The 24,910-nt window shown below is 36.3% G+C and overlaps 2 protein-coding genes and 1 long non-coding RNA gene across 3 annotated transcripts; 2 read left to right on the top strand and 1 right to left on the bottom strand.

The window, feature by feature from the left end:
• The first annotated feature begins 318 nt into the window (after nucleotides 1-318).
• On the top strand, nucleotides 319-2,448 carry LOC140180385 (uncharacterized). Its single transcript, XR_011874581.1, has 2 exons — nucleotides 319-474; nucleotides 554-2,448. It is a non-coding gene; the product is annotated as an uncharacterized lncRNA (long non-coding RNA).
• A 5,924-nt stretch (nucleotides 2,449-8,372) lies between these two features.
• LOC112755185 (protein SIEVE ELEMENT OCCLUSION B) lies at nucleotides 8,373-11,909 on the bottom strand. Its single transcript, XM_025803115.3, has 7 exons — nucleotides 11,186-11,909; nucleotides 10,956-11,048; nucleotides 10,367-10,821; nucleotides 10,182-10,291; nucleotides 9,953-10,095; nucleotides 9,341-9,850; nucleotides 8,373-9,263 (listed from the first exon to the last, which is right to left on the bottom strand). The coding sequence occupies exons 1-7, from the start codon at nucleotides 11,396-11,398 to the stop codon at nucleotides 8,586-8,588; spliced, it is 2,202 nt and encodes a 733-aa protein (XP_025658900.1). The 5' UTR covers nucleotides 11,399-11,909; the 3' UTR covers nucleotides 8,373-8,585.
• Nucleotides 11,910-15,598: 3,689 nt separating this feature from the next.
• Nucleotides 15,599-24,350, top strand: LOC112755183 (SAGA-associated factor 29 homolog B). Its single transcript, XM_072220725.1, has 11 exons — nucleotides 15,599-15,928; nucleotides 16,941-16,984; nucleotides 17,030-17,167; nucleotides 17,399-17,472; nucleotides 20,532-20,537; nucleotides 21,118-21,194; nucleotides 21,343-21,428; nucleotides 22,268-22,321; nucleotides 22,841-22,994; nucleotides 23,180-23,193; nucleotides 23,997-24,350. Exons 1-11 carry the CDS (start codon nucleotides 15,599-15,601, stop codon nucleotides 24,097-24,099), a joined length of 1,080 nt encoding a protein of 359 aa, XP_072076826.1. The 3' UTR covers nucleotides 24,100-24,350.
• Nucleotides 24,351-24,910: the final 560 nt, after the last annotated feature.

Genomic DNA, 24,910 nt, shown 5'->3' with positions numbered 1-24,910 from the left:
ATCTTGAGTAATACTATAGGGTTATTAAAATTTAGGATTAAGTACTTTTTTCGTCCTAAGGTCTCGGGCGAAAATTAAATTTATACCCGATCTTTTTTTATTATTAAAATCATCCCTAACGTTAAAAATGTTTTAAAATCATTCTTTCCTCTATTAAACAAAATTTTCTGACACATTTGCCCTTTTTATTGTTATTGGTAGTTGAAGCATTTAATGACTAAAATAATTTTTTTTTTCTATAACTGATTGGAGAGGGTGGGATTAAATCAAAATCTCACCCCAAACCAACGTAATCGAGCGACTGCTAGGGTTCGCGAAGCTGGGTGGAGCCATGGCTGCCGAGAGCTCATGATCGTCTCGTAGTCGGTCGTCTGCGCAGAAGAGGGAACTTCTCTGTGGACATGGTGAGAGACCCGTGCTAAGAATTTCGAAAACGAACCTGGGCGACGATTTTGAGGCTGTGTCTACTATGAGGTTCGTTTTTTAAATTTTTGTTCGTGATTGATGGCAATGTTTTCTTTTTTTGGGTACTGACTCTGGTGGGATGCTGTAGATTAAAGAAGAGTGTGAGTTCTTCCGATGGACAAACCCAGAAGCAGAGAGTGAAGATCCGTAGGTTGCAAGGATGAAGAGGAAAGTTGCGGCCCTGAAAGCAAAAGTGAGGGACATTGAGTGGAAGTTCAAGGTTGCTGCAGTGTTGGGCACGATTGGATGGGTTGGTTTAGTTTTGTTCTGGTTGAATCAGAAGCAGGGGTTACCTTGTGTAATGCCACTGAAATATGCCTGTTGGACCTCTTCCTACCTCTAGTTGCAGATTGCATAGCAGGTTGTGATGAGCACCTCTAAATGTGTCCCCTCCTAGACAAGTGGGACTGGCTGCTGTCCTCAGCTTCATCAGATCCTTTCTTCCTCTTCTTGACTGGTCTGTGGCTAGGCTTTCGATAGGGAGGCGGCATCACATCATCAAAGTCCGTCTTTTTCCACAAATCTGGACCATTTAGAGGGTTGATCACCGAATTATAGCATTTGACATAGGCAGACTTCTTGTAACAGTCATCCCCCTTCTTGTTTGCACTGCATACACTGTTACAGTGTCTTTGAATTCCTCTCTTGAAGCATATACAGTTCCAACCTCCCATTTACAACTCGTCATGTCTTTAACATCTTTGTGAATCGGATACCAAGTAGCTTCATCATTATCATCATCTTGTCTATCCTCCTTATCTGAACCACCACCAACTTCATAATCCAAATCCACTTCCTCACTATTGAAGCCTTCCTCATCACTGAAATCACCGTTCACAACCCCTTTGCCTTTATCAACTCGATCACCATCCGTAGCACCTCTAAGTTCCTCAAACCCACTCTCATCATCGTACTCCTCTTCACTATCTGTAAACTGAACATCATCTGCACTGTCAACCTCAAGATTAGACGGAATAAACTCCTCATCATCGCTATCATCGTCACTGTTTGATTCAACCCGTGCATTTTCAGCCTCTACATCCGGGTACAATTTATCTCCTTCATTAACCTGCTCCGCATTGTCCCTTTCCACCTGTTGATCCTGTTCACCCTCAAAGATCACAAACTGATTCCTAGTATTTTCCTCTGTTTGGCCCTGTTCACCCTGTCCGCCAACATCAATATACCCTACTTCAGGAAAACCTTCAGCATCCTCAACCTTATGCACCACAAAAAGCTCAACATGACTCTTCAACTCCACTATTCTACACATCTCAAGTACATCTCTGTCACCTGCAAATAACTTCAGATCCTTCTCTAACCACTCAAAACTTGGATCCTTATACCACAAAGTTGAAATGTTTTTCTTTGTGTACCCAAACTGTCTCACCTCAGCATATGCCTCAAATACAGACCATCAATCACTCTCAACATCTTCGATCAATGTCTTCTCTCCCCGTATATACTTCAATGTCCCATTGTTATATCCAAATCTTCCCCATGGTAGACATTCTGGTTAAAGGTTCCCATACCTTAAAACGAAAAAATAAAAAACCATAAATCAAACCCTACCAGTTTTTGGAAACTACCGAAACTAATGGTGCATACATACTTGATTCGAGATTACTACAGTGAAACGACCTCCTCCCACACTCTTGCCAACGCAATCCAAATACAATAACGCTACTCCTCTGGTGACGACGAATCTCTATTAGGGCATCATTGAAGGTGAAAGATCAGTTTTCAAGTGTGCAACGTAAATCAGACATTGAAGCCCTTTCGTGAGAAGAAAATGAAGTGTTAAAGGCTTCAGGGGCAAAGGTGTCCAAAAATTTTGTTTAATGGAGGGAAGGATGATTTTAAAGCATTTATGAGTGTTGGAGATGATTTTAATAACAAAAAAAGTCGGGGACGAATTTGATTTTCGCCCCAGAACTTAGAGACGAAAATAGTACTTAATCCTAAAATAAATTATTTTAGTTATCAGTTACTTATTAATGTTTAAAACAATAGGATAAAATATGTTGTTAGATTATTGGAATAAATATACTAGACTAGAAAAATTAAGTTAATAATTAAAAATAATAAATTTTGATTGCTCTCTAACATTTTTCTTTAATCTTCAAAGATTGAGTGTCTCAAATTGATTCTTGAATAGAAAATTAGATGAATTTTTTATTAATTAAATGATGATATATAATATAATTATTTTGTAACAGATTATTATGGAAAGATTAATTTGACTTATTATTATATTTTATTTTTAGGTATTAATTTCATAATTTGAGATATTTAATATTTTAAAAGCTAAATTAATGAACTTGTGATCTTTTAGACATTATTTTGACTATTAGCCCTTTTAAATTTCTATTTTACGTTGCATGAGTTTTTAATTTCTAACACCAGAGAGGCGAAGAAATTTTAAACAGACCGCACCATAATCAGAACAAATACAGTAACATGGAAAAGTTTGTACCTGTAAAAAAAAGCATGAAGATAAATTATATCTCATGTTATTATTCAGGTATACTTAAGTGAAAAAGACCCCACCTACCCTAACAGAGATGGATTTATTAATAATTTAATATAGCTGTGTGGGGCTGTGGGCAATGTCTCCATTAAAATTTTGTAAAAATATTAGAAAGTACATATATATAGTTGTATACTAGTATATATATGCCCATATTATGAAATTTACAGCATCCATGCCTATAACTAACACTAAAACACATGGTAATAGTATTATCTCTACAAATACATGCTACACTCCTACAAGCGTGACCCATAAAGCTTTTCACATGCATATTACACATTTCACGTGTTGGATTTTTGGGTTCCCTTCCTATGTAGAGAAAAAGTTCAAATACTAGTATCCAAATTCATGAATAGTTGAAGTGGCTGAGGTGAGTTAGGGTTGAAAGAGAGAGAGGTCATTTTGAAAGGAGAACACCAAACACTAGAGAGAAAAGAAGAGAGAAAGTTATTTTCGCACATACACAAAGCTGTCTCTGTAAATTGGTCGCTGCAGATTCATTAACCGTTGGATCGAGCTTAAATTTGAACAGTGTATTCTACACATCTGGTTCTTTGATTTCACTGTTCAGATCTTCGATTCAATGTCTAGATGGAGATATTTGGCCACGCACAGTAGCTATGTTTTTGTGGTATTTTCATCTTCTTGTTCTTGTTTTGTAAGTTTTGAAGCTTGAGTTGTTTGGCTTTTTGTATGCACGTTTTGTGCAGTAATTTGTGACTCTCTTGTACCCTATTTTTCATCATAGTGAAGCAATATCCTGGTCTTGGTAACTCGTGATTTTCACTTCTCTCATTGAGGAGGTTTTTCACGTTAAAAATCTTGGTGTGTTAGCTTGTTTCTAATTTCTGGTTTATATGATTTTTCCGCTGCTATTGGGTATTATTGTGCTGGTGTTAATACTTGTTGTGAGTGGATATTGTTGCTCCTCTAATTCTTGCAAGTAGAAAATTGTGTGTTTTATTCTTATTAATTGGTATCAGAGCTCAGTTTTGGGTATTTGGTTATAACTTGCTTGAAAGATGGAAGCAAATAATTCTACTAGGATGATAAGTTTGAATGGCACTAATTACTATCTATGGAAAGGCAAAATGAAAGATTTTTTGTTTGTCAAAAATCTACATTTACCCGTATTTTCTACACAAAAACCAGAATCTAAAACAGATGAAGAATGGGAGTTTGAACACCAACAAGTTTGTGGTTTTATTAGGCAATGGGTGGATAATAATGTTTACAATCACATTGCTAATGAGACTCGTGCTAGGGCTTTGTGGAATCAAATTGAATCCTTGTATGCTTCCAAGTCTGGCAATAATAAATTGTACTTGTTGAATATGTTGATGAATTTGAGTTACAAGGATGGGTCACAAGTATTAGATCACTTGAATGCATTTCAAGGGGTTCTGGATTAGTTGTCAAGCATGGGAATCAAGTTTGAAGATGAGATTCAAGGATTGTGGTTGCTAAATACTCTACCAGATTCTTGAGAGACATTTCGTATCTCTCTTACTAATTCTGCTCCGAATGGTAAAGTGAGCATGCAACTTGTTAAAGGTGGCATTTTAAATGAAGAGATGAGAAGGAGGACACAGAATTCTTCGTCACACTCTGAAATGTTAGTCACTGAAACCAGGGGAAGAAATCAGAATAGAGTTCAAAAGGGTAGAGGTAAAAGCAGGAGCAAATCCAAGGGAAGATACAAGAATGTTGAGTGTCACTACTGTCACAAAATGGGTCACGTTAAAAAATATTGCTATCTTTGGAAAAAGGAAAACAAAGGTAAGCAAGAAAAGAAGGATGATAGTGGTAATGATCGTGTATTTTCTATTTCATATGATCTTCTTACTGTTGATATTGCTGATTATGAGTAAAAGGTCAATCTTATTTCTCATGATGAGTTCAGCTGGGTAATTGATAGTGGCGCCTCAATACATGTTACACCGAAGAAGGAGTTCTTCACTTCTTATACTCCAGGTAATTTTGGAGTGCTTAAGATGGGTAATGATGGCTTGGCCAAGGTTATTGGTGTAGGAGATGTTTGTCTTGAGACTAATATGGGAATGAAGCTGCTACTCAAAGATGTTAGACACGCTCCAGATGTTCGCTTGAATTTGGTTTCAGTTAAAAGGCTTAATAATGAAGGCTTTGTAAACACTTTCGGCTTTGGACAATGGAAGCTTACTAAAGGTAACTTAGTGGTGGCTCGGGAAAAAGGTACTTCAAGTTTTTATATGATGCATGCCATGATTGCAAAAGGTAGTGTGAATGCGATTGAAAGTAAAGAAGTTTGTAGCTTGTGGCACAGACGACTTGGTCATATTAGTGAAAAAGGACTTAATTATTTGGCTCGAAAAGATGCTCTTTCAAGTTTGAAGAATGCAGAGTTGGAGAAATGTTCTCATTGCATGGCTGGCAAACAAAGAAGATTATCCTTCAAGAAGCATCAACCGTCAAGAAAATCAGACTTCTTGAAATTGGTGCACTCCGATATTTGTGGTCCTTTGAAGGTACGGTCTTTTAGCAGAGCTATTTACTTTATTACTTTATTGATGATCATTCAAGAAACCTTTGGACTTATGCTTTGAAAACAAAGAATCAAGCTTTGGAAAAGTTCAAACAATTCCAAGCTTCGGTTGAGAGGCAAACAGGTAAAAAGCTTAAATGTATTCGCACTGATAATGGTGGTGAGTATTGTGGACCATTTGATGTGTATTGCAAGCAGCAAGGCATTAGGCATGAAAAGACACCTCCTAAAACACCTCAGTTGAATGGTTTGGCAGAAAGGATGAATAGAATGTTGATTGAAAGAGTTAGGTGTATGCTTACTGAAGCTAAGCTACCTAAATTCTTTTGGGGTGAAGTGCTACTTACAGCGGCTCATATGATTAATCTGAGTCCTACAATTGCTTTGGACAATGATGTTCCGAATCATGTTTGGTCGGCAAAGATGTCTTGTATGGTCACTTGAGAGTCTTTGGATGCAAAGCATTTGTTCATGTTCCAAAGGATGAGAGGCCCAAGTTGGATGTGAAGACAAGGCAGTGCATTTTTATTGGATATAGTCAAGATGAGTTTGGTTACAGGCTTTATGATCTAGTTGAAAAGAAGCTTGTAAGAAGCCGTGATGTAGAGTTTATTGAAGACCAGACCATTGAGGACATTGATAAGGCAAAGAAGAGTCAATCACAAGAGAGCAGTGACGTGACTGATGTAGATCCAATTCAGCCTTCTTCTTTGTCAGAACTAGCAGAGAATCAAGATCAGGAGCATATGCAGCAAAATGAGCCTTTGGTTCTTGATGACCAGGAGATGGGAGATCCAATTGATGGTCCAGTTGATGATGATGCTGATAATCAACCTGAGCTACCTGAAGATCCACCAGGTTTCTATCCTAGGAGGTCTACTAGAGAGCGACGACCTTCAACGAGGTATCCTTCTAGTGAGTATGTAAGTATGTAACATTTACTGATGGATATGTGACCTTGACTGATGGGGGAAAACCTGAATGTTATGCGGAAGCTATGGAAGGTGACGACAATAAGAAATGGTTTGATGCAATGCAGGATGAAATGAAAATCTTGTATGATAATCAAACATTTGAGCTTGTGAAGTTGCCAAAAGAAAAGAAAGCTTTGCAAAACAGATGTGTTTATAGGTTGAAGCATGAAGAAAATTCTCAGTGTCCAAGGTACAAGGTTAGATTGGTAGTCAAGGGCTACAGGCATAAAAAGGGAGTTGACTATAATGAAATCTTTTCACCGATTGTGAGAAGATCTTCTATTAGGATTGTTTTGAGTTTGGCTGCAAGTCTTGATTTAGAAATAGAGCAGATGGATGTGAAAACTGCTTTCCTTCATGGTGATCTTAAGGATGAAATTTACATGGAACAACCTGAAGGCTTCATGGTAAAAGGCAAAGAGGATCATGTTTGCAAACTGAAGAAGAGCTTGTATGGCTTGAAGCAAGCTCCAAGACAATGGTACAAAAAGTTCGAGTCTGTTATGACAGAACAAGGCTACAAGAAGACTACTTCTGATCATTGTGTATTTGTTAAACATTTTGTTAGTAATGATTTTATTATCCTTTTGATATATGTTGATGACATGCTTATTGTTGGTCAGAATGCTTCTAGGATTGATATGTTGAAGAAGCAACTTGCAATGTCATTTGCAATGAAGGACCTTGGGCCGGCAAAGGAGATTCTTAGTATAAGAATCGAGCGTGATAGAAAGGAGAAGAAACTTTGGTTGTCACAGGAGAAATACATAGAGGCCGAGTTTATTGCCATTATCGAAGCGTGCAATGAGATGTTTTGGATGAAGAAATTCTTGAAAGAACTCGGGTTTAATCAAGGGAGGTATGTGTTGTTTTGTGATAGTCAAAGTGCTATACATCTTGGTAAAAACTCTACTTTTCATTCTCGATCCAAACATATTGATGTGAGGTATCATTGGATACGTGATGTTTTGGATGCTGAGTTGTTAAAACTTAAAAAGGTTCATACTGATGAGAATGGTTTTGATATGATGACCAAGGCATTACTAAGATGGAAGTTTGAAGTTTGTTGCTTAATCGTCGGATTGGCGGTTACCTCCATATAGTCGTGAGGAGGAGATTTGTTGGGTTTTTGGGCTCCCTTCCTATGTGGAGAAAAAATCCAAATGCTAGTATCCAAGCCCATGAATAGTTGAAGTGGCTGAGGTGAGTTAGGGTTGAGAGGGAGAGGTCATTTTGAAAAGAGAACACCAAACACTAGAGAGAAAAGAAGAGAGAAAGTTATTTTCGAACATACACAAAGCTGTCTCTATAAATTAGTAGTTGCAGATTCGTTAACCGTTGGATCAAGCTCAAATTTGGACAGTGTGTTTTATACATTTGGTTCTTTGATTTCACCGTTAGGATCTTTGATTCAATGTCTGTAGCTGGAGATATTTGGCCACGCACAGTAGCTCTGTTTTTGTGGTATTTTCATCTTCTTGTTCTTGTTTTGTAAGCTTTGAAGCTTGGGTTGTTTGGCTTGTTGTAAGCACGTTTTGTGCAGTAATTTGTGACTCTCTTGTACCCTATTTTTCATCATAGTGAAGCTATATCCTGGTCTTGGTGACTCGTGGTTTTTACTTCTCTCATTGAGGTTTTCCACGTTAAAAATATTGGTGTGTTAGCTTGTTTCTAATTTCTAGTTTATGTGATTTTTCCGCTGCTATTGGGTATTATTGTGCTGGTGTTAATACTTGTTGTCAGTGGATATTGTTGCTCCTCTAATTCTTGCAAGTAGGAAATTGTGTGTTTTATTCCTATTATCATGAGAAAATGAATGAATAATGTAGTGTAAAAATGAATTCTGATGTGAAGAAGAGAAAAAAAAAATGAAGAATTAACTGAAATGAAATTTTATTGAATAGTACAAAATACTTAGTGGGTTTAAGGTCTCATGTTGATACCAATGGCATAGCAAGAGGCAAGTTGTAACACAATGACATAATAAAATTGTAGGCTTATCTCCCTGTATAGGTATAGCTAGGGAAATCTTATTACATCAACAAAAGTGAAACACAAAAGGAATAATATAGCGAAATTTGAATGAATCTCAAATGGTAGGAGGGGCTAGAGCACTGACAAGAAACGCCTCGTCGACAGTTTCATCATGGCAGCACTGGAAAGTGGTGAGCATGTGCATGTAGCGGCGGCACTCAGGGCAGCGGAGCTTCTCCGGGATCCTCCCCATTGCGTGGGAGAATTCAAACCTACAACAAGGGTTATCGACTGCATGGAGCTTCCCATAGTGATCGCGAAAACCTGGCTCAAAGCCATCCCTCTCAGCATGCACCCTCCAAATGTCCTCATACTCCATCAGAGTCTGCAATCCTGTGTTGGCATGTCCATTGACTATGATGCGAGATCCTCTTGCGAGAACAATCCAGCCGCCCATCTTGTCATAGCTGAGAAGCCTCTTCACTTCCTGCATCACCAGGTCAGAGTCGTCGTCCGCTTGCTTCAGCTGGATCTTGGAGAACAGCATGCTCTCCAGGCGAGTCCAGAAGAACCATATCATGCTGTGTTCTTGCCAGCTATGACTTGGCAGCTTCTCACGACTTATGGTGTCTAGAACTTTCTGCACTTGATCGCTTTTGTTGCTCTTCCCCACATATACCATCTCTAAGTTTATTTGTGATGCCACCGCAACCCTGCGAGCTTCCCTCACGAATTTTCTAACCCAATCAGGGTCATTCCCTCCATATAAGAAGATGAATTTATCATCCTTGATCTGTCCAAATATCAAAATTAATCATGATTATAAAAAACCAACAAGTCAAGAAAGGCTTTTAATTATGTTATGCTCACCCAGTTCAATATTTCAGAGTCAATGCCATCCACAAGCAGTTCAAGTCTCCAGGTCTCTTCCTTCCACAGAGCTTCTTCTCTAGCGCTTGTGAATGGAAATGCAGCACTTCCCCAAATCCACATCATGTGAATAGCATTAGGACAAGCAACCCTCCCTTGAGGATCAAGAACCACAAGAATTGGCTTATTCTTGTACTTCCATTCCCTCTGGATGAACCAGATCACCGGCTTGCTTATCACCGAAGGATGATAAACAGAGAACCATGGCATGGTTAATTGCAGCTCCTCAAACTGCCTTTGCTTTCTCTGTGTTGATTCACCTTCATTCAGGTCCAGAATTGGGATCCATACAAGCTCATATCTATTTTCATATCTATTATCAAGCCTTGATGATGTGTGTGCCCTTGATTCATTATAGATTTGTTCAAGGATCAGAAGCTCATCATGGGAGAACTCCAACCCTGAAATCAGAAGTAACACATTCTTCCTTCTCAGTGGTTCCAGGCTAACCTGTTTGGTTTCAATTAAATTACACCAATATTAGCTTCACCAACTTGTCAAAATACTAGTGCATCATCATATATGCAATTACAATGTTGGAAAAAATGTAACCCTTTTCTTGGTTGCACCATCATATAGAGGTAGAGTATCGTCCTTCGCAGAAATCAAAGCCTTGAGAACCTTCATGTTGTCAATGTGGGGTGTCGTGAATAATTCGCGCAACATTTCATAAGCTTCAGAGTCCATTCTTTTCTCTGCATTCAATGTTAAACTTAAAATTAGCAGTCATGATCCAAAGAATTTCACTAAATGTATCCAATTGAAACTAAATTAATTAGACCAATCTGTCTGCAGCAGCTATCCAGATTCTTCCTTAGATGTTCAAGTATGTTCTTAAGCTTGTGAGCCAATGTAGATAGCTCCCATGACTCGGTAGTTGATGGCATGAACCTGGAACAATGTTTACTTAAAATGATGAAACAAACACAAAATAAAAGAAATGGAGAACTGAAAGGGAAAACATACTCAAATCCAAGTGTATCTAGGCTTGCAAGCAGAGTTGCGCAGGCGATGATACCCCTGACGCTCCAATAGGTGGCAATGGGGATATGGTTAGAGGCAATGTTGTATGCTGTTGTGTCTTGAGCAATGTAGTGTCTTGGCAGACCATTGAACTTAATGACACACCTTGCCGCCTCCAATATGACCTTAACTAGTTCATTCAGGGCTTCAAACCGGGGTCGCAGCATGCTTACATGCTCCATGTCCTTGATGTTTAGAACTTTCTTCAGATTGGCCATGGATCTTGCAAGCTGGTTTGTTAATTGCATGTCTGCAAGAAGCCAGAATCTACCATATTTCAGAGCAAAAGCAGCCAAAGACAGCACCAACTTCACATCCCACTCATATGTTTGAAGCATATCAAATATTACAAGTGCTCTAGAGTGTGCATCTACACCCGCAAGAGACTTGTACGAAATCTGAAATTTTATTGTACCTTTCATATTGTTAAAATAATGATATATCCTAAAAATTTCAAGCAATGTTATCAAGTGTCAAATTTAATACAAGATCATTGTTTTTGTATAGATTGTCTAGGTTATTCTTGAATCACCTCAGAATCAATTCGATTAATCTCCTCCAGCAAGTTGGTGTAGCCAGGTTGATCGATCACATCTTCGATCTGGTCAACATGCGCAAGCGCACCCTGAAAGAAAGCAGAGTCACTTAGAAGATAGATAAACAAGAAAAAACAATAGAATTGCATGTTCGCAGATGCAACATTTTCTTCGCAATTTCATAAGCAACTAAGGTTTCAAACTATTATTAGAATTAGTATCATACCGTGGAAACACCTTCAGTACTCAAGGTGGAACGTTTAAGAATATCCTCAACAATATGGAGAAGTGGCTTGGCATCATATTCTAGACCATCAGGTTTATGCTCAGCCACTATTTTCTTCACCAGAATGCTGTCATCAGACAATGCCGTCCCCGGCATGGGCCTTTTGCCTCTCAGCTGTTGTTTCATAGCAGCCAATTTGCCAATGTTATCCATCTTGTGCTATAGAAAAACAAAGACGCTAGATAGGAGGCAGAGAACAAAAAACAAGGCTTCTGGTTTTAGCTGCCATGTTGATAGGCCAATATATAATACCCAGAAAGGAATAAAGCAAACATGAATCCACTTCTTTTCTTTCACCATAGTTTAAGGTGTTGGAACGTTAAGAAGAAGAAAGACTTTAGCTTCTTCAGTCTTGTGTCCTTACGCTTCACTCACTTTAGTATGTACCAAGTTAATGACACATGCAGTGGCAATACTACACTTTAGTAGCATACAGTAGCTTTTACAAATGGACCAATGGTCTCAAAGGACAATATCTACAGCTATGGGAAAACCAATGGCTAAATCCTGTGGTGTTACTTGAGATTTGCGGTATGCACCAATTTGGTTTTGAAGTTCCAATTGTACTATTATCATAGTTGAGATTGAGCTCCGGATACTAATAGTCCTTTTCTTTCAATAATGACTCGGCAACTAGAGTGATGAGCCGGAAGTCTGGCACTATCTGTGAAAAAATAATAAAGCTTATTTTAGAAAATATATAAATAAATAATAACTAAATAAAATAAAAGGTAATAAACAATCTTAGTTTATAACCTTAGAATTTTAATAATTGAAAAATAGAAGAATTATATACCTCTATTTAACGGATGGTTCATATTGAAGAGACTCACCTATAAATTGAGTTTTTCTTTAATTCATTTCAATCAAGTCATCCAGATAGAATAACATAATATTTCTTTGAGTAGTTTACTTCTATATATATAGAGAGAAGTGTGTTCTCCTTTTGTCAAGAGAGAGTATTATTGTAGTCTCCTTGTGATAGAGAGAAGTTGTAATTCTCAAAGAAAGTTATTCAATTGTTTCCATATTTTATACAAATTTCTAATTTTTCATCTCTATATTTTGCTGTGTCATTTGTCTGGTACCTAACAGTGGTATCAGAGCCTAAGGTTGCTGATTAATTTTTTTTTTCCGCTGCGAGTTACCATCTAAAAAAATTGGCAGCAAAGTATTAAATTCCAAAATTCAGTGGGAGTAATTTTTTCATATGGAAATTGAAAATAAAAGCCATTATGAGAAAAGACAATTGCGTGACAGCAATTGAAAGTAGACCCACTGGAATTACAGATAAAAAATGGAAGGAGATGGACAACAATGCTGTTGCAAACTTACACTTGGCACTAGCTGATTCAGTTTTATCAAGTGTAGCAGAGAAAAAGACAGCAAAGAAAATTTGGGATGCTCTCACCAAATTATATGAAGTCAAGTCACTTCACAACAAGATATTCTTGAAGAGAAGACTTTATACTCTTCGAATGAGTGAATCCACATCGGCAACGGATCACATCAACAATCTAAATACGCTATTTTCCCAACTCTCATCGTTGGAATATGCCATAGCGGAAAACGAACGTGCAGAGCTATTACTTCAAAGTCTACCAGATTTATATGATCAGCTTATCATTAACTTAACTAATAATGTTTTGACTGATTATCTTTCTTTTGATGACATGGCTGCTGCGGTTCTTGAAGAAGAATCTAGGCGCAAGAATAAGGAAGATAGATTAGAAAGCTCAAAACAAGTAGAGGCTTTGTTGATGACAAGAGGGAGATCAATGGAGCGTGGGAGTCAAAGTAGACCAAAGTCACAAAGTAAGAAACAGGTCAAATGCTACAATTGTGGAAAGAGAGGACACTTCAAGAAAGATTGTTGGAATAAGAAGAGCATAGAGAAGATTCCAGAAGGATCAAGTTCTCAAAGATGTGTTGCGAGCACCTCTGATGATGAAGAAATCCTGTATGGCGAAGCAACAATTGGTTCTAAAGGTAGCAAACAGCTCACTGATGTTTGGATTGTTGATTCAGGAGCAACATGGCACATGACTCCTCATCGTGATTGGTTTTGTACATATGAACCTGTCTCGAAAGGATCGGTGTTTATGAGAAACGATCATGCCTTAGAAATTGTTGGAATGTGTACTGTCAAAATAAAAATGTTTGATGGTTCTATTCGTTCACTTCAAGGGGTAAGACACGTGAAAGGCTTGAAGAAAAATTTTTTGTCGATTGGGCAATTGAATGAACTTGGCTGCAAGACCCATATTGAAGGTAGGATCTTGAAAGTTGTTAAAGGAGCTCTTGCGGTAATAAAAACAGAAAAGATTGCAGCAAATCTATACATGCTTGTGGGAGATACTTTGCAAGAGGCAGAGGCATCAGTTGCTTCAACAAGCCAAGAAGAAATGACGATGATATGGCATTGCAAACTAGGCCACATGTCAGAACGAGGCTTGAATATTCTTGTAGAACGTAATCTCATTCCCGGGCTCAAATCGGTAAACTTACCGTTTTGTAAGCACTGCGTTACAAGCAAACAACATAGATTGACGTTTGGTAGATCAACTGCTCGGAGCAAGCACATATTGGAGTTGATTCATTCTGATGAGTGGGAATCGCCGAAGATGTCCCTAGGAGGAGCAAAATATCTTGTATAATTTATTGATGATTACTCTAGGAGGCTATGGGTGTACCCGATCAAGAAGAAGTCAGACGTGTTTGCGATGTTCAAAGAGTTCAAAGCAAAGTTAGAACTTGAATCTGGAAAGAAGATCAAGTGTTTAAGGACAGATAATGGAGAAGAATATGTCGATGGTGATTTTCTAACATTTTGCAAGCAAGCAGGTATTCAATGGCAATTCACAGTTGCATACACGCCTCAGCAAAATGGTGTAGCAGAGCGAATGAATAGGACTTTCCTAGAAAGAGCACGAGCTATGTTACAAACTGTAGGTTTAGCTAAGTCTTTTTAGGCAGAAGCTGTTAAACCGCCTGTTATGTGATAAATCGGTCACCATCAACTGCAATTGGGTTAAAGACACCAATGGAGATGTGACAAGGTAAGCCACCTAATTATTCTTCTTTACATATATTTGGTTGTCCTGTGTACGTAATGTACAATTCCCAGGAAAGAACAAAGCTGGACCCAAAGTCTAGAAAATGTATATTCTTGAGTTATGCTGACGGAGTTAAGGGGTATCGCCTGTGGGATCCCACTGCCCGCAAGGTAGTTGTCAGTAGAGATATGATATTTGCAGAAGATGAATTGTAAAAGGAACAAGAAAATGACAGCACTGTTAAAGAGATAACCACTATTCAAATAGATAAAAAATGCAGAGAAGGTGATATTTCTGAAGCAGAACCACAACACGAAGAACAAGAAGCAGAGGCCAATGACATAGAAGTTCGTCGATCCACTCGACAAAGAAGAATACCATCATGGCACTCAAATTATGTTTTGACAAACCATGATGCATATTGTCTTTTGACAGAAGATGGAGAACCAACAACTTTTATGGAGGCTATGCGCAATCCAGACGCTTCTATGTGGATCACAGCAATGCAAGAAGAAATTGAGGCATTACATAGAAACCATACCTGGAAACTTGTTGAACTTCCAGCAGGTCGGAAAGCCATTGGTAACAAATGAGTTTACAAGATCAAACGAGATAGTAATGATCAGGTAGAACGATATCGTGCAAGATTGGTTGTCAAGGGATATGCTTAGAAAGAAGGTGTTGACTTCAATGAAATATTTTCTCCAGTGGTGAGACTAACTACTATTAAAGTAGTTTTGGCTATGTGTGCTGCATTTGATTTACATCTAGAGCAATTAGATGTAAAGACTGCTTTTCTTTATGGAGAACTTGAAGAAGAGATATATATGCTCCAACCAGAAGGTTTTGAAGAACAAGGAAAAGAAAGCTTGGTTTGCAGGTTAACTAAATCTCTGTACGGTCTAAAGCAGGCGCCAAGGTGTTGGTACAAGAGATTTGATTCTTTCATTATTAGCCTTGGATACAACAGACTTAGTTCAGATCATTGTACTTATTACAAGAGGTCTGGTGATAATGATTTCATCATTCTGCTGTTGTATGTGGATGACATGTTGGTGGTAGGTCCCAACAAAGATCAAATCCAAGAATTGAAGGCACAGTTGGCTAGGGAGTTTGATATGAAAGACTTGGGACCAGCAAACAAGATTTTAGGGATGCAATTCACCGAGACAAAAAGGATAGGAAGATTTGGCTATCGCAAAAAAATTATTTGAAGAAGATCTTGCAACGCTTCAACATGCAAGAATGTAAGCCAATTTCAACCCCACTTCCTATGAATTTTAAATTATCCTCAAGTATGTGCCCTAGTAGTGAAGCAGAGAGGATGGAAATGTCTCGAGTACCGTATGCATCAGCGGTGGGAAGCCTTATGTATGCCATGATCTGTACAAGGCCAGATATTGCTCAAGCAGTTGCGGTGGTAAGTCGATTTATGGCAGATCCGAGTAAAGAGCATTGGAATGTTATTAAGAGGATCTTGAGATACATCAAAGGGACCTCGAATGTTGCATTATATTTTGGAGGATCGGAATTCATTGTCAATGGATATGTCGACTCAGATTTTGCAAGTGATCTTGATAAACGAAAATCTACTACAGGATATGTGTTCATGCTTGCAGGAGGAGCTGTGAGCTGGCTATCTAAATTACAAACTGTTGTAGCTTTATCTACTACAGAAGCTGAATATATGGCAGCTACACAAGCATGCAAGGAAGCTATTTGGATCCAAAGGTTGATAGAAGAACTCAGGCACAAACAACAGAAGATTTCTGTGTATTGTGACAGTCAGAGTGCCTTGCACATTGCAAGGAATCCTACCTTTCATTCAAGAACAAAACACATTGGAGTACAATATCACTTTATTCGGGAAGTAGTAGAAGAAGGAAGTGTTGATATGCAGAAGATTCACACGAAAGATAACCTAGCAGATGCCATGACAAAACCAATCAACACAGAAAAGTTTGAATGGTGTAGATCCTCATACGACCTATAGAATACATGAGCAACATGAATTTTAAAAATTTATCAAAATTAGCTTTAAGTGGGAGATTGTGAAAAAATAGTAAAGCTAATTTTAGAAAATATATAAATAAATAATAACTAAATAAAATGAAAGGTAATAAACAATCTTAGTTTATAACCTTAGAATTTTAATGGTTGAAAAAGAGAAGAATTATATACCTCTAATTAACGGATGGTTCATATTGAAGAGACTCGCCTATAAATTGAGTTTTTCTTTAATTCATTTCAATCAAATCATCCAGATAGAATAACATAATATTTCTTTGAGTAGTTTTCTTCTATATATAGAGAGAGAAATGTGTTCTTCTTTTGTCAAGAGAGAGTGTTATTGTAGTCTCCTTGTGATAGAGAGAAGTTGTAATTCTCAAATAAAATTATTCAATTGTTTCCATATTTTATACAAATTTCTAATTTTTCATCTTTATATTTTGCTGTGTCATTTGTCTGGTACCTAACACTACCTTGTTTCATTGAACAATAGTAGAATGATGTCATTTGTTTTGATTGGACGATAAAAGCAAATGACTAGTTTTCAACCCCTTTACTGGTGGCTCAGTCAACAATGATTCTTGGATGCAAATGTGTGTTTTGATATTGATATTGTGATACTAATATAGAGAGACATTCAGATATTGGGAGCGATCATTTCTGCTGAGAAATTGTAGTTAAATATGATATAAATTTTAAATTAAAAATTAATCATTAGTTTTCGGGTACAATTGTTGATAGTTTCTTCTAATTTTGATGCAGCTCCTGAAGTAGTTGAGAAGCCTGGGGATAATTCATTAGCCAGGCTTAAAATTTTGTATACTCAAGCAAAAGATCTTTCAGATAGTGAAGCACAGTATGTTTATTGTATATGGCTCTGAAGCATTTTATGTAAATGGCATTTTCTTTTCTGTTCACTGATTCATTGTAATCACGAGTATGTATTTTCTAAAACTGGATTGACTCAACTATACTGAGCAGTTCCAGCTTAAACATTTCCATGCCATAATTGATTGTTTCAAATGCATCTTTTTCTTTTTCAAATTAATTTATTGTTGTTGATTGTTGATTTGGTTTTTGGTTTCAGAATTTCCTCTTTACTGATAAACCAACTTGATACACTACTGCCTTCAGGACAAGGTCAACCGCGAAGAAGAATAGGTGTGTCTCAAGTTATTGACACATCAATTTTTTTATTGAAAATGTTGCTTATGTTGTCTTCTTTTTGGTATTTTTGACATATAAAATGTCACGGCCCAAAATGAGCTATGACTGTCGCTCAGGAAAATAATCCTATAGCAAGCCTTATATACTCAAATATAAATTGAATAAGAAAGTTACAAATATTTTACAAGTTCTAAAATAAATAGTTATACATTTTTAACAAAAATTAAAATAATTAAGAATGGTTGGACCCTGCCTGTGTTATATGGAGCATATATACATCTAAGAACTCGTCAACGAATAAGTACTCATTGCAGATTGTTATATCTTGAATAGAGAGTCTCACATAGACAAGTAATTGTTTCTGAAAAATGTTTTTAGAAAAAAAACGGGGTGAGTTTTGCAACTCAGTGACTAGACAATACATCTATAATCGACATGAGACCATATAAACATCATATTAAAATAATTTTAATTAGAAAATAATAATTGATAATAATAAGTTAATCAATAAGGGAGTTCTCATACAGAAATCAAATCAAAAGTCCACACTTGGGCGGCTTCACCTCAATGAGTAGCCCTTTCCTCTCGTGTGTCCTAACAGAATAACAGATCTAACGTGTGGCCTACACGTTAGGCTAGCAACACCCCTGCTAGCTGGGGTCTGAGTTAGATGCATCTAAGTTAACGTCATAACCGCCGTTAACTACGGTTTTCTAATACGAGCCTTCCAAACCAATTCAAAACATATAATTTCAAATACAACAAATCTTTGATCTTTCCAATATATAAGGTATCGAATCAAATCAAATCATATTATACTTTCTCATCAGAATCCTTTCCAATCATACTTTTTTTTAATCAAAACACATTTCAAATATATTTCACAATCTTTAAACTAAGTGAATACCAACAAATACTTCAATGCTTCAAAAACAGATATTCAAGTAAACGCAAACATTTTAGAATAATGCAAAACTTTATCAAAAATATATATGGTCTCAAAAACAGATATTCAAATAAGATCAAACAATTTAAAATAATGCAAGACTTCATCAAAAATATATATGGTCTCATGTATAGTTCCGAAAGTATAAACTTCATAAAAAATGAATTATTTAATTTTAATAAATCAATTATTCTAATCAATTTAAAACCGTTCTAGACAAATATAGTGAGTATAATTCAAAGATCATAATAGATATATGCTATGAAGCACGGATTCTCCTATGGTGCCGGCGTATCCGTGTCGGACACGAATCCGACACCGACACTCGACGGATACTTCAAACGAGCGTATCGGTGACGTGTCTTCTTGCGATACAGAATTTTGGTGAAGCTGTCATGAATCCGAACGAGTACGACCCGATTTTGTGGTTTTATGGCTCAATTAACCGATTTTTTTTTTATTTTAAAATATTTTAAAATAAAAACAAATCAAAATTTAAATTTAAAAATAAAATAATTAATAGAAGCAGAGTTGATGACAATAGTCCAGATCTGAGTGAGGTTTCATATTTATCTTTAGATGAACCAAACATAGAAGTTGTGGTATTTGCGGATGATGGACTTGGAGGAGAAGAAATTGATACATTTTCTATTAGCAAGATGGTAAGAGTAGTTTAAAATTTTTTATTTTTTTAATAATTGCATAATTTTTAGACTTTTTTATGCAACTATATTTCCTCTTATATTTATAATATGATATTTTATTAATTTAATATATTATTTAAATTTTAATTTACAACGTATCCTAAACGTGTCATATCCAATATTTTATAAAAAGAACGTGTCGACGTATCCGTGTCGTGTCGTGTCTGTATCGCGTGTCGTATCGGTGCTTCCTAGGATATATGTCAAAATAATTATAGATGCACAGTCAAACAATTATAAATGTAAAGCCTACTCACAACTTGGTTCCGACCGAAGATACCGAATCGGGAGTGTCAAAATTGGAGGATTGACGTAGAATGGAATGAATGAGCGCAGAATTTGGATTAGGGCAACGACAAGGTGGAGCTGCGATAGTTTGGGTTATTGTCAGGAACGGTTCAGCTCCAGCGGCACCAACAGCTCCATTAGCAACCAAGGTTCACTCGAACGGCAACCGGTGACGAAACATCCCTCTATTCACGATGGCTCCTCTCGCACGTTCTGTTTCTCTCTCTTCGAGCTCTCTCTTCTCTCTCAACAATGGCGACGACGACTTGGCAAGGCGGCAGTTGAAGCTCAACAGTGACGGAGACAAGGCGCAGCGGCTGTCCTTTCTCGTCTCGTCTCTCGTGCTCGTCCCCTCTCTCGGACGCATCTCTCGGTTCTGGCCTCTGATGGCGACGCGACGGCAGCGAGCTGGACGCAGCTGGCGGTGACGTGACGGGACACGAATGGCGAGCTCCAAGCCGGCAGTGACAAGGCATGGCTCTCTCTCTCTCTCTCTCTCCTCGCGTGGTGGCTTGGTGTGGACAGCTCCCTTCTTCCTCCCTTCACTTCTTGCGATCTCCCCTATTCTCTCTTTCCCTTTTCTTTCTTTCTTTTTCCGTGGAGTCTAGGTGTGTGTGTTGTGGGGAAGAGAGTGTGAGGCGAGTGAGAGTGTGTGCGGCGGTGGGAGGTGAGTGAGAGAGTGTGGCTAGGGTTAGAGAAAGAAGAAAATAAAAATCTAGGAGTGGGTCCCACCGGCTTATCTATTTATTTATTTTTTTCTGGCTATTACATAAAATGTTTGTCCGTTGATTTAAGCTTATAGTCTTATACATTATAATTCATCCATAATTAGAAATAGATGCTTCAATATATATATATATATATATAGGCACAGGGTAAATGAATGATTGGCCAATATTATAGAACCATGGCAAGTATCTAAAGCATTAGACCATAGCTTTTCCATGGAAAGGAAAGTATGAAAAAATAAAATGAGAAGAGTGATAATATGTCTTTCAATCAACCAATCTTTGTGGCTTATTATATGTCAAATTTCCCTAGATTTGTTCAAAGAAGTTGCAGATTCTGATTGTATAGGATTTTCTTTTTTCTTTTGTTTCCTTTTTCTTTTCCAGGGAAAGGTAAAAGTCGACTGCTTTGGATACTCATCAATATAGTTGACGTCTCTGCTGCCATTTTCATGAATCTCATATAGTCAAAGCTACAAGAAGGGAGGAAAGGGGCAGGGAGGGAATGTTAACCTGTAACTTTAAATAAAAAGTTGAAGATAGTGTGTTAACTGATCCAATTTTTAATCTATTCCTTTTCTAAATATATGGTGGACGGAGAATGGTTTGGAAAGCTACGTAGGGTTCATCTACAGTGATCAATGATTTAGCATTGCTGCTTAGACAACTTTTAACTCATTAAGCAGAATGCTTTTGCATCCTCTTGTTAACCCTGGATAATTCATGATGATGTATTGCTTCCCCAACATTGTGCTAATGGCATTCAGTTATAGTATGGAGCTTTGCAAGCATGAGAATCAAAATTTGTTAAGATGTAAAAGGGTTCATGAAATACTTCAGTTGATGTTATATATTTTTTTTGCACCTATTTTTGTCTTTAATTACAAACATAAATTGCATTATTATGACTTAAGTTTCAATGAGATGTCATTTCTTTTTTAAAATTTTTGTGCTTACCGTTACTATGTTACAGAAGGTAATGAGCAGAAAAGGAAACGAGTGAAGACCGAGTCAGATATTTCTAGGATGAGCAATCTTAAGGGTGAGCAGGTATGAAGAATTTCCACGGAGTTTAACTGATATAAATCATTGAACATCAATTTCTGTTTTATTTGTTGATAAAATTTATTTTTCTAGTATGATTCATCTGAATGTTGTGTTTCACTAGGTTAATTTGTTCTTGATTCTCACTTCTTAGGTAGCAGCTAGGGTCACACCACGTAATGCTGATAAGGATGAATGGTTTGTTGTTAAAGTGATCCATTTTGATAAGGAATCAAAAGAGTAAGTGTACATTCTTTACCTTAGTTGTCAAGTATTATGTTCAAGCTATAAAAAATCAATTTACATTCAGCTTGCATAATATTAAAATTTGAAAATATATTGCCAGATGGCTTTGATATGATATGCTATATAGTTTAGGATACTATATATCATGAATTAAGCTCTAACAAATGCATATTGAGCTTATTCTAGCCAGTGAAAGAATATTGTTTAATGACAAATTAGGTTATTACAGATTATTAGATTTATAATTTTATATGCTTAGCATAGTTCTACTACCAAATGAACGTATAAACAAGGTTCCTTGTATTTTTATTGTGTTTATTCCTATCTCTGAGTTTTTGTTATAGTAGATAAATTCGTTGATCCTACAATAAATTATGGCATATTGTTTCCCCAGGAGGATAATGTACTATATCTTGTCAAAAAATCTCCCAACTTTCTGAGTATCTGCCAAGGAGTAACTAATATTAAGGTGTTATGTAGTACAACCCTGTTAATATCGGGCTTGGTGATTCTGTTATTTTATTCTCTGATATGCTTGCTGAGCCCCTAATTTGCCTAGATTCAGCCTTTGATTACAGTACAAAGGTCAATCATGAGCTTGATGTTAACTTGAGTCTGCTTGGCTGTACTTAATTGAATGAGTTGTTATTTGACCATCTTTAAGTTGTTGGAAGACGTTACATTTCTCGGTGTTAGTTGCTATTTCTTGTGTCTATCTGGTTTCAAATTGTTGATGCAGAGAATAGTACCAGTGGGACATTCAATCTTTTTGTAATTGCCCTTATCACCATCATTTTGTTGTTTGCTGAATCTTTCGCAACATGATTTTACAGAGTTGAAGTTCTAGATGAAGAACCTGGTGATGATGAAGAGGGAAGCGGCCAAAGGTAACCTAAGAGAAACTGTTTTGTTTTGTTTTTAAATCGTGTGAATACCATATTTTTGTCTTAACATATCTAATAACTAATATAGTATATATTTGCATCAATAAGGACTAGATTGCATAAGAAAATAAAAAATATTCTGCACCAATTAGAAAAAGATTGCATTAAAATATAAATATAGAAAAAAAATTCTGCAGCAATTTTCATTTTTTTTCTTGAGGCACGATGCCTCTTTCTTTTTTCAGTCTTTTGTACTTTTTTTTGCTCTCTTTTTCCAATGCCCACCGTGATCCCTTCTCTTATTTCTTTTGTGATTTAGGTCCTTATTTGCTTTTCTTTTCATCATATTTTGTTTTCAAAAAGTATACAGAAAAATTCCGAAGTTTAAACCTTTTAATAAAATCCATCAACATATGATTTTTCCAATTTTTAAAAGAAATACATTGGTTTTGATAGTGTTCTGATAGTGTCCTGTTTGTGTTGCTTTTAACCTTAACATGGGTTCTTTTCTGCTCCATTCAGACAATACAAGCTTCCCATGGGAAATATAATTCCTTTCCCAAAGAGCAATGATCCTTCAGGTGCTTCGGATTTTCCGCCAGGCTCACATGTTTTGGCGGTCTATCCAGGAACTACTGCACTTTACAAAGCAACAGTTGTACATGGCCATCGCAAGGTAATGGTTTCTTTGTTTCCATGTCAAAGGGATTATTTCTTGTTTTTTTGTCTAACTTCCAGTGAGTTGTAGTGTTTATAATTCCTTTTTAGATAGAATTCTGTTGATGCTGACATGCTACTGAGTACTAACCAGCAATATTGTGCATGTTCTGGGGCAATCTTTTTCATTTCACACTTGTGCAGAGGAAGACAGACGAGTAAGTATAGACTTTATGGAATATGTAATTCTTTAGTTCTAAATAGTAAATATAAATTTTGGTAGGAAATCATTTGGCACTATATCTTGGCAAGCATTCATATTTATTATCCCCCTTTGGTGGGGTCGGTAACTATAAACAATGGACATGCATCTGAGAGTTCATTTTGTGTGTAAAATAAGATAGGAAAAAGACAAGAATAAGAAGAAAACAGCATTTGATAGCATGAGGCTGGTTCAAATTTCAACACCATATATATATATTTTTTCTTTTTTTTTTTCCCTTGACAAGAATACTATATGTTTAGTCTTTGGTATTTTACTGCATAATATAATATTATCGAAGTTGTATTTGTTCTAATTATTTAAGTATAAGTTCATACCAAATTTATTATTTTATTATTTTTATTTCCAATTATAATTGATATAAGATTTTATTAATTTTTCTTCTGTACTCTTATAATTTATATTATTGATTATTTTACACTTTTATAAATTACCAAAATTGAAAGAGTACAATACTTTCTAAGTTATTCTTAATCTTACACGTACTCATCATCTTCACCTTTTATGTAAAATGAAAAGAAAGAAAATGTGCTAAATTAATTAGACATAGTTATTAGCATTGAAAATTTGAAATATGATTTGTTGACTTCAAGTTTGCAATGATCTATTAATATTGAAATAGTACAATATTTAGTATTGAAATATTATTGATTTGTTGAAGTATTCACTCCTCAACTGCACTATTGACTATTGTGTTGTCACTGTGTTATGGTTGTTAACTTCTGACGTGTTTGGCAGCTATGTGTTGGAATTTGATGATGATGAAGAAGATGGGTCTTTGCCTGAAAGGACGGTTCCCTTCCACAAGGTGGTTGCTCTGCCAGAGGGTCATCGCCAATGAATTTAAGCAATTTAGGGTTGGTTTGTGAGTTGGGTTAAAAAGGGAGAAAATGAAAGGTTTGTAATGTAAATTTTAGACTAAATGCTCCGAACTCCAAACCCAAACTTATGAACAACCCTTATAGTTTGTGTATAAAGTAGGAATGGCGTTGTTGCTTTACGTGCTGGTTGTGTAATATGATTTGTTATGTTCTCATTTTTGTGTAATGATCACTTACTAATATACTTTGAATGGGAAAAAGATTTTTTTAAGTGAGGAGATTGTAAAGTGATAAAATGAGTAATTTAATTAATTACTATTGAATTTGTAAATTTTATTATATGAGTTTTATTATTTTAATTTGAGAGTGATAATATATTTAATTTTTTTATTTTACCAACTTCACTTCAGCAGAATTTGTTCGAGAAGAATGAATTGTATTTTATTTGTGCTGCTATTGCAATGAAAATATCTAAAATATAGTTGGTGAAAGCTTTATAATCTTTAATGAAGTAGCTTTTCTAAAGATTTTAAATTTTAGATAATAGTCAATGCAGTTTGCACATGTCAATTTAATTTTGAGTAATACTAGAGGGTTATTAGGGTTAATTACTTTTTTCGTCCCTAAGGTCTGGAGCGAAAATCAAATTCGTCTCCAACCTTTTTTTGTTATTAAAATCATTCTCAACGCTCAAAAACGTTTTAAAATCATCCTTCCTTCCATTAAACAAAATTTTCGAACACATTTGCCCTTTTCATTGTTACTGGTAGTTGAAGCATTTAATGACTAAAAAAAAATTGTTTTTTCTATAACTGGTTAGAGAGGGTGGGA

Source organism: Arachis hypogaea, chromosome 16 (assembly GCF_003086295.3).
Source record: "Arachis hypogaea cultivar Tifrunner chromosome 16, arahy.Tifrunner.gnm2.J5K5, whole genome shotgun sequence".
Taxonomy (NCBI): domain Eukaryota; kingdom Viridiplantae; phylum Streptophyta; class Magnoliopsida; order Fabales; family Fabaceae; genus Arachis; species Arachis hypogaea.
This window is presented reverse-complemented; position numbering and strand designations above follow the sequence as displayed.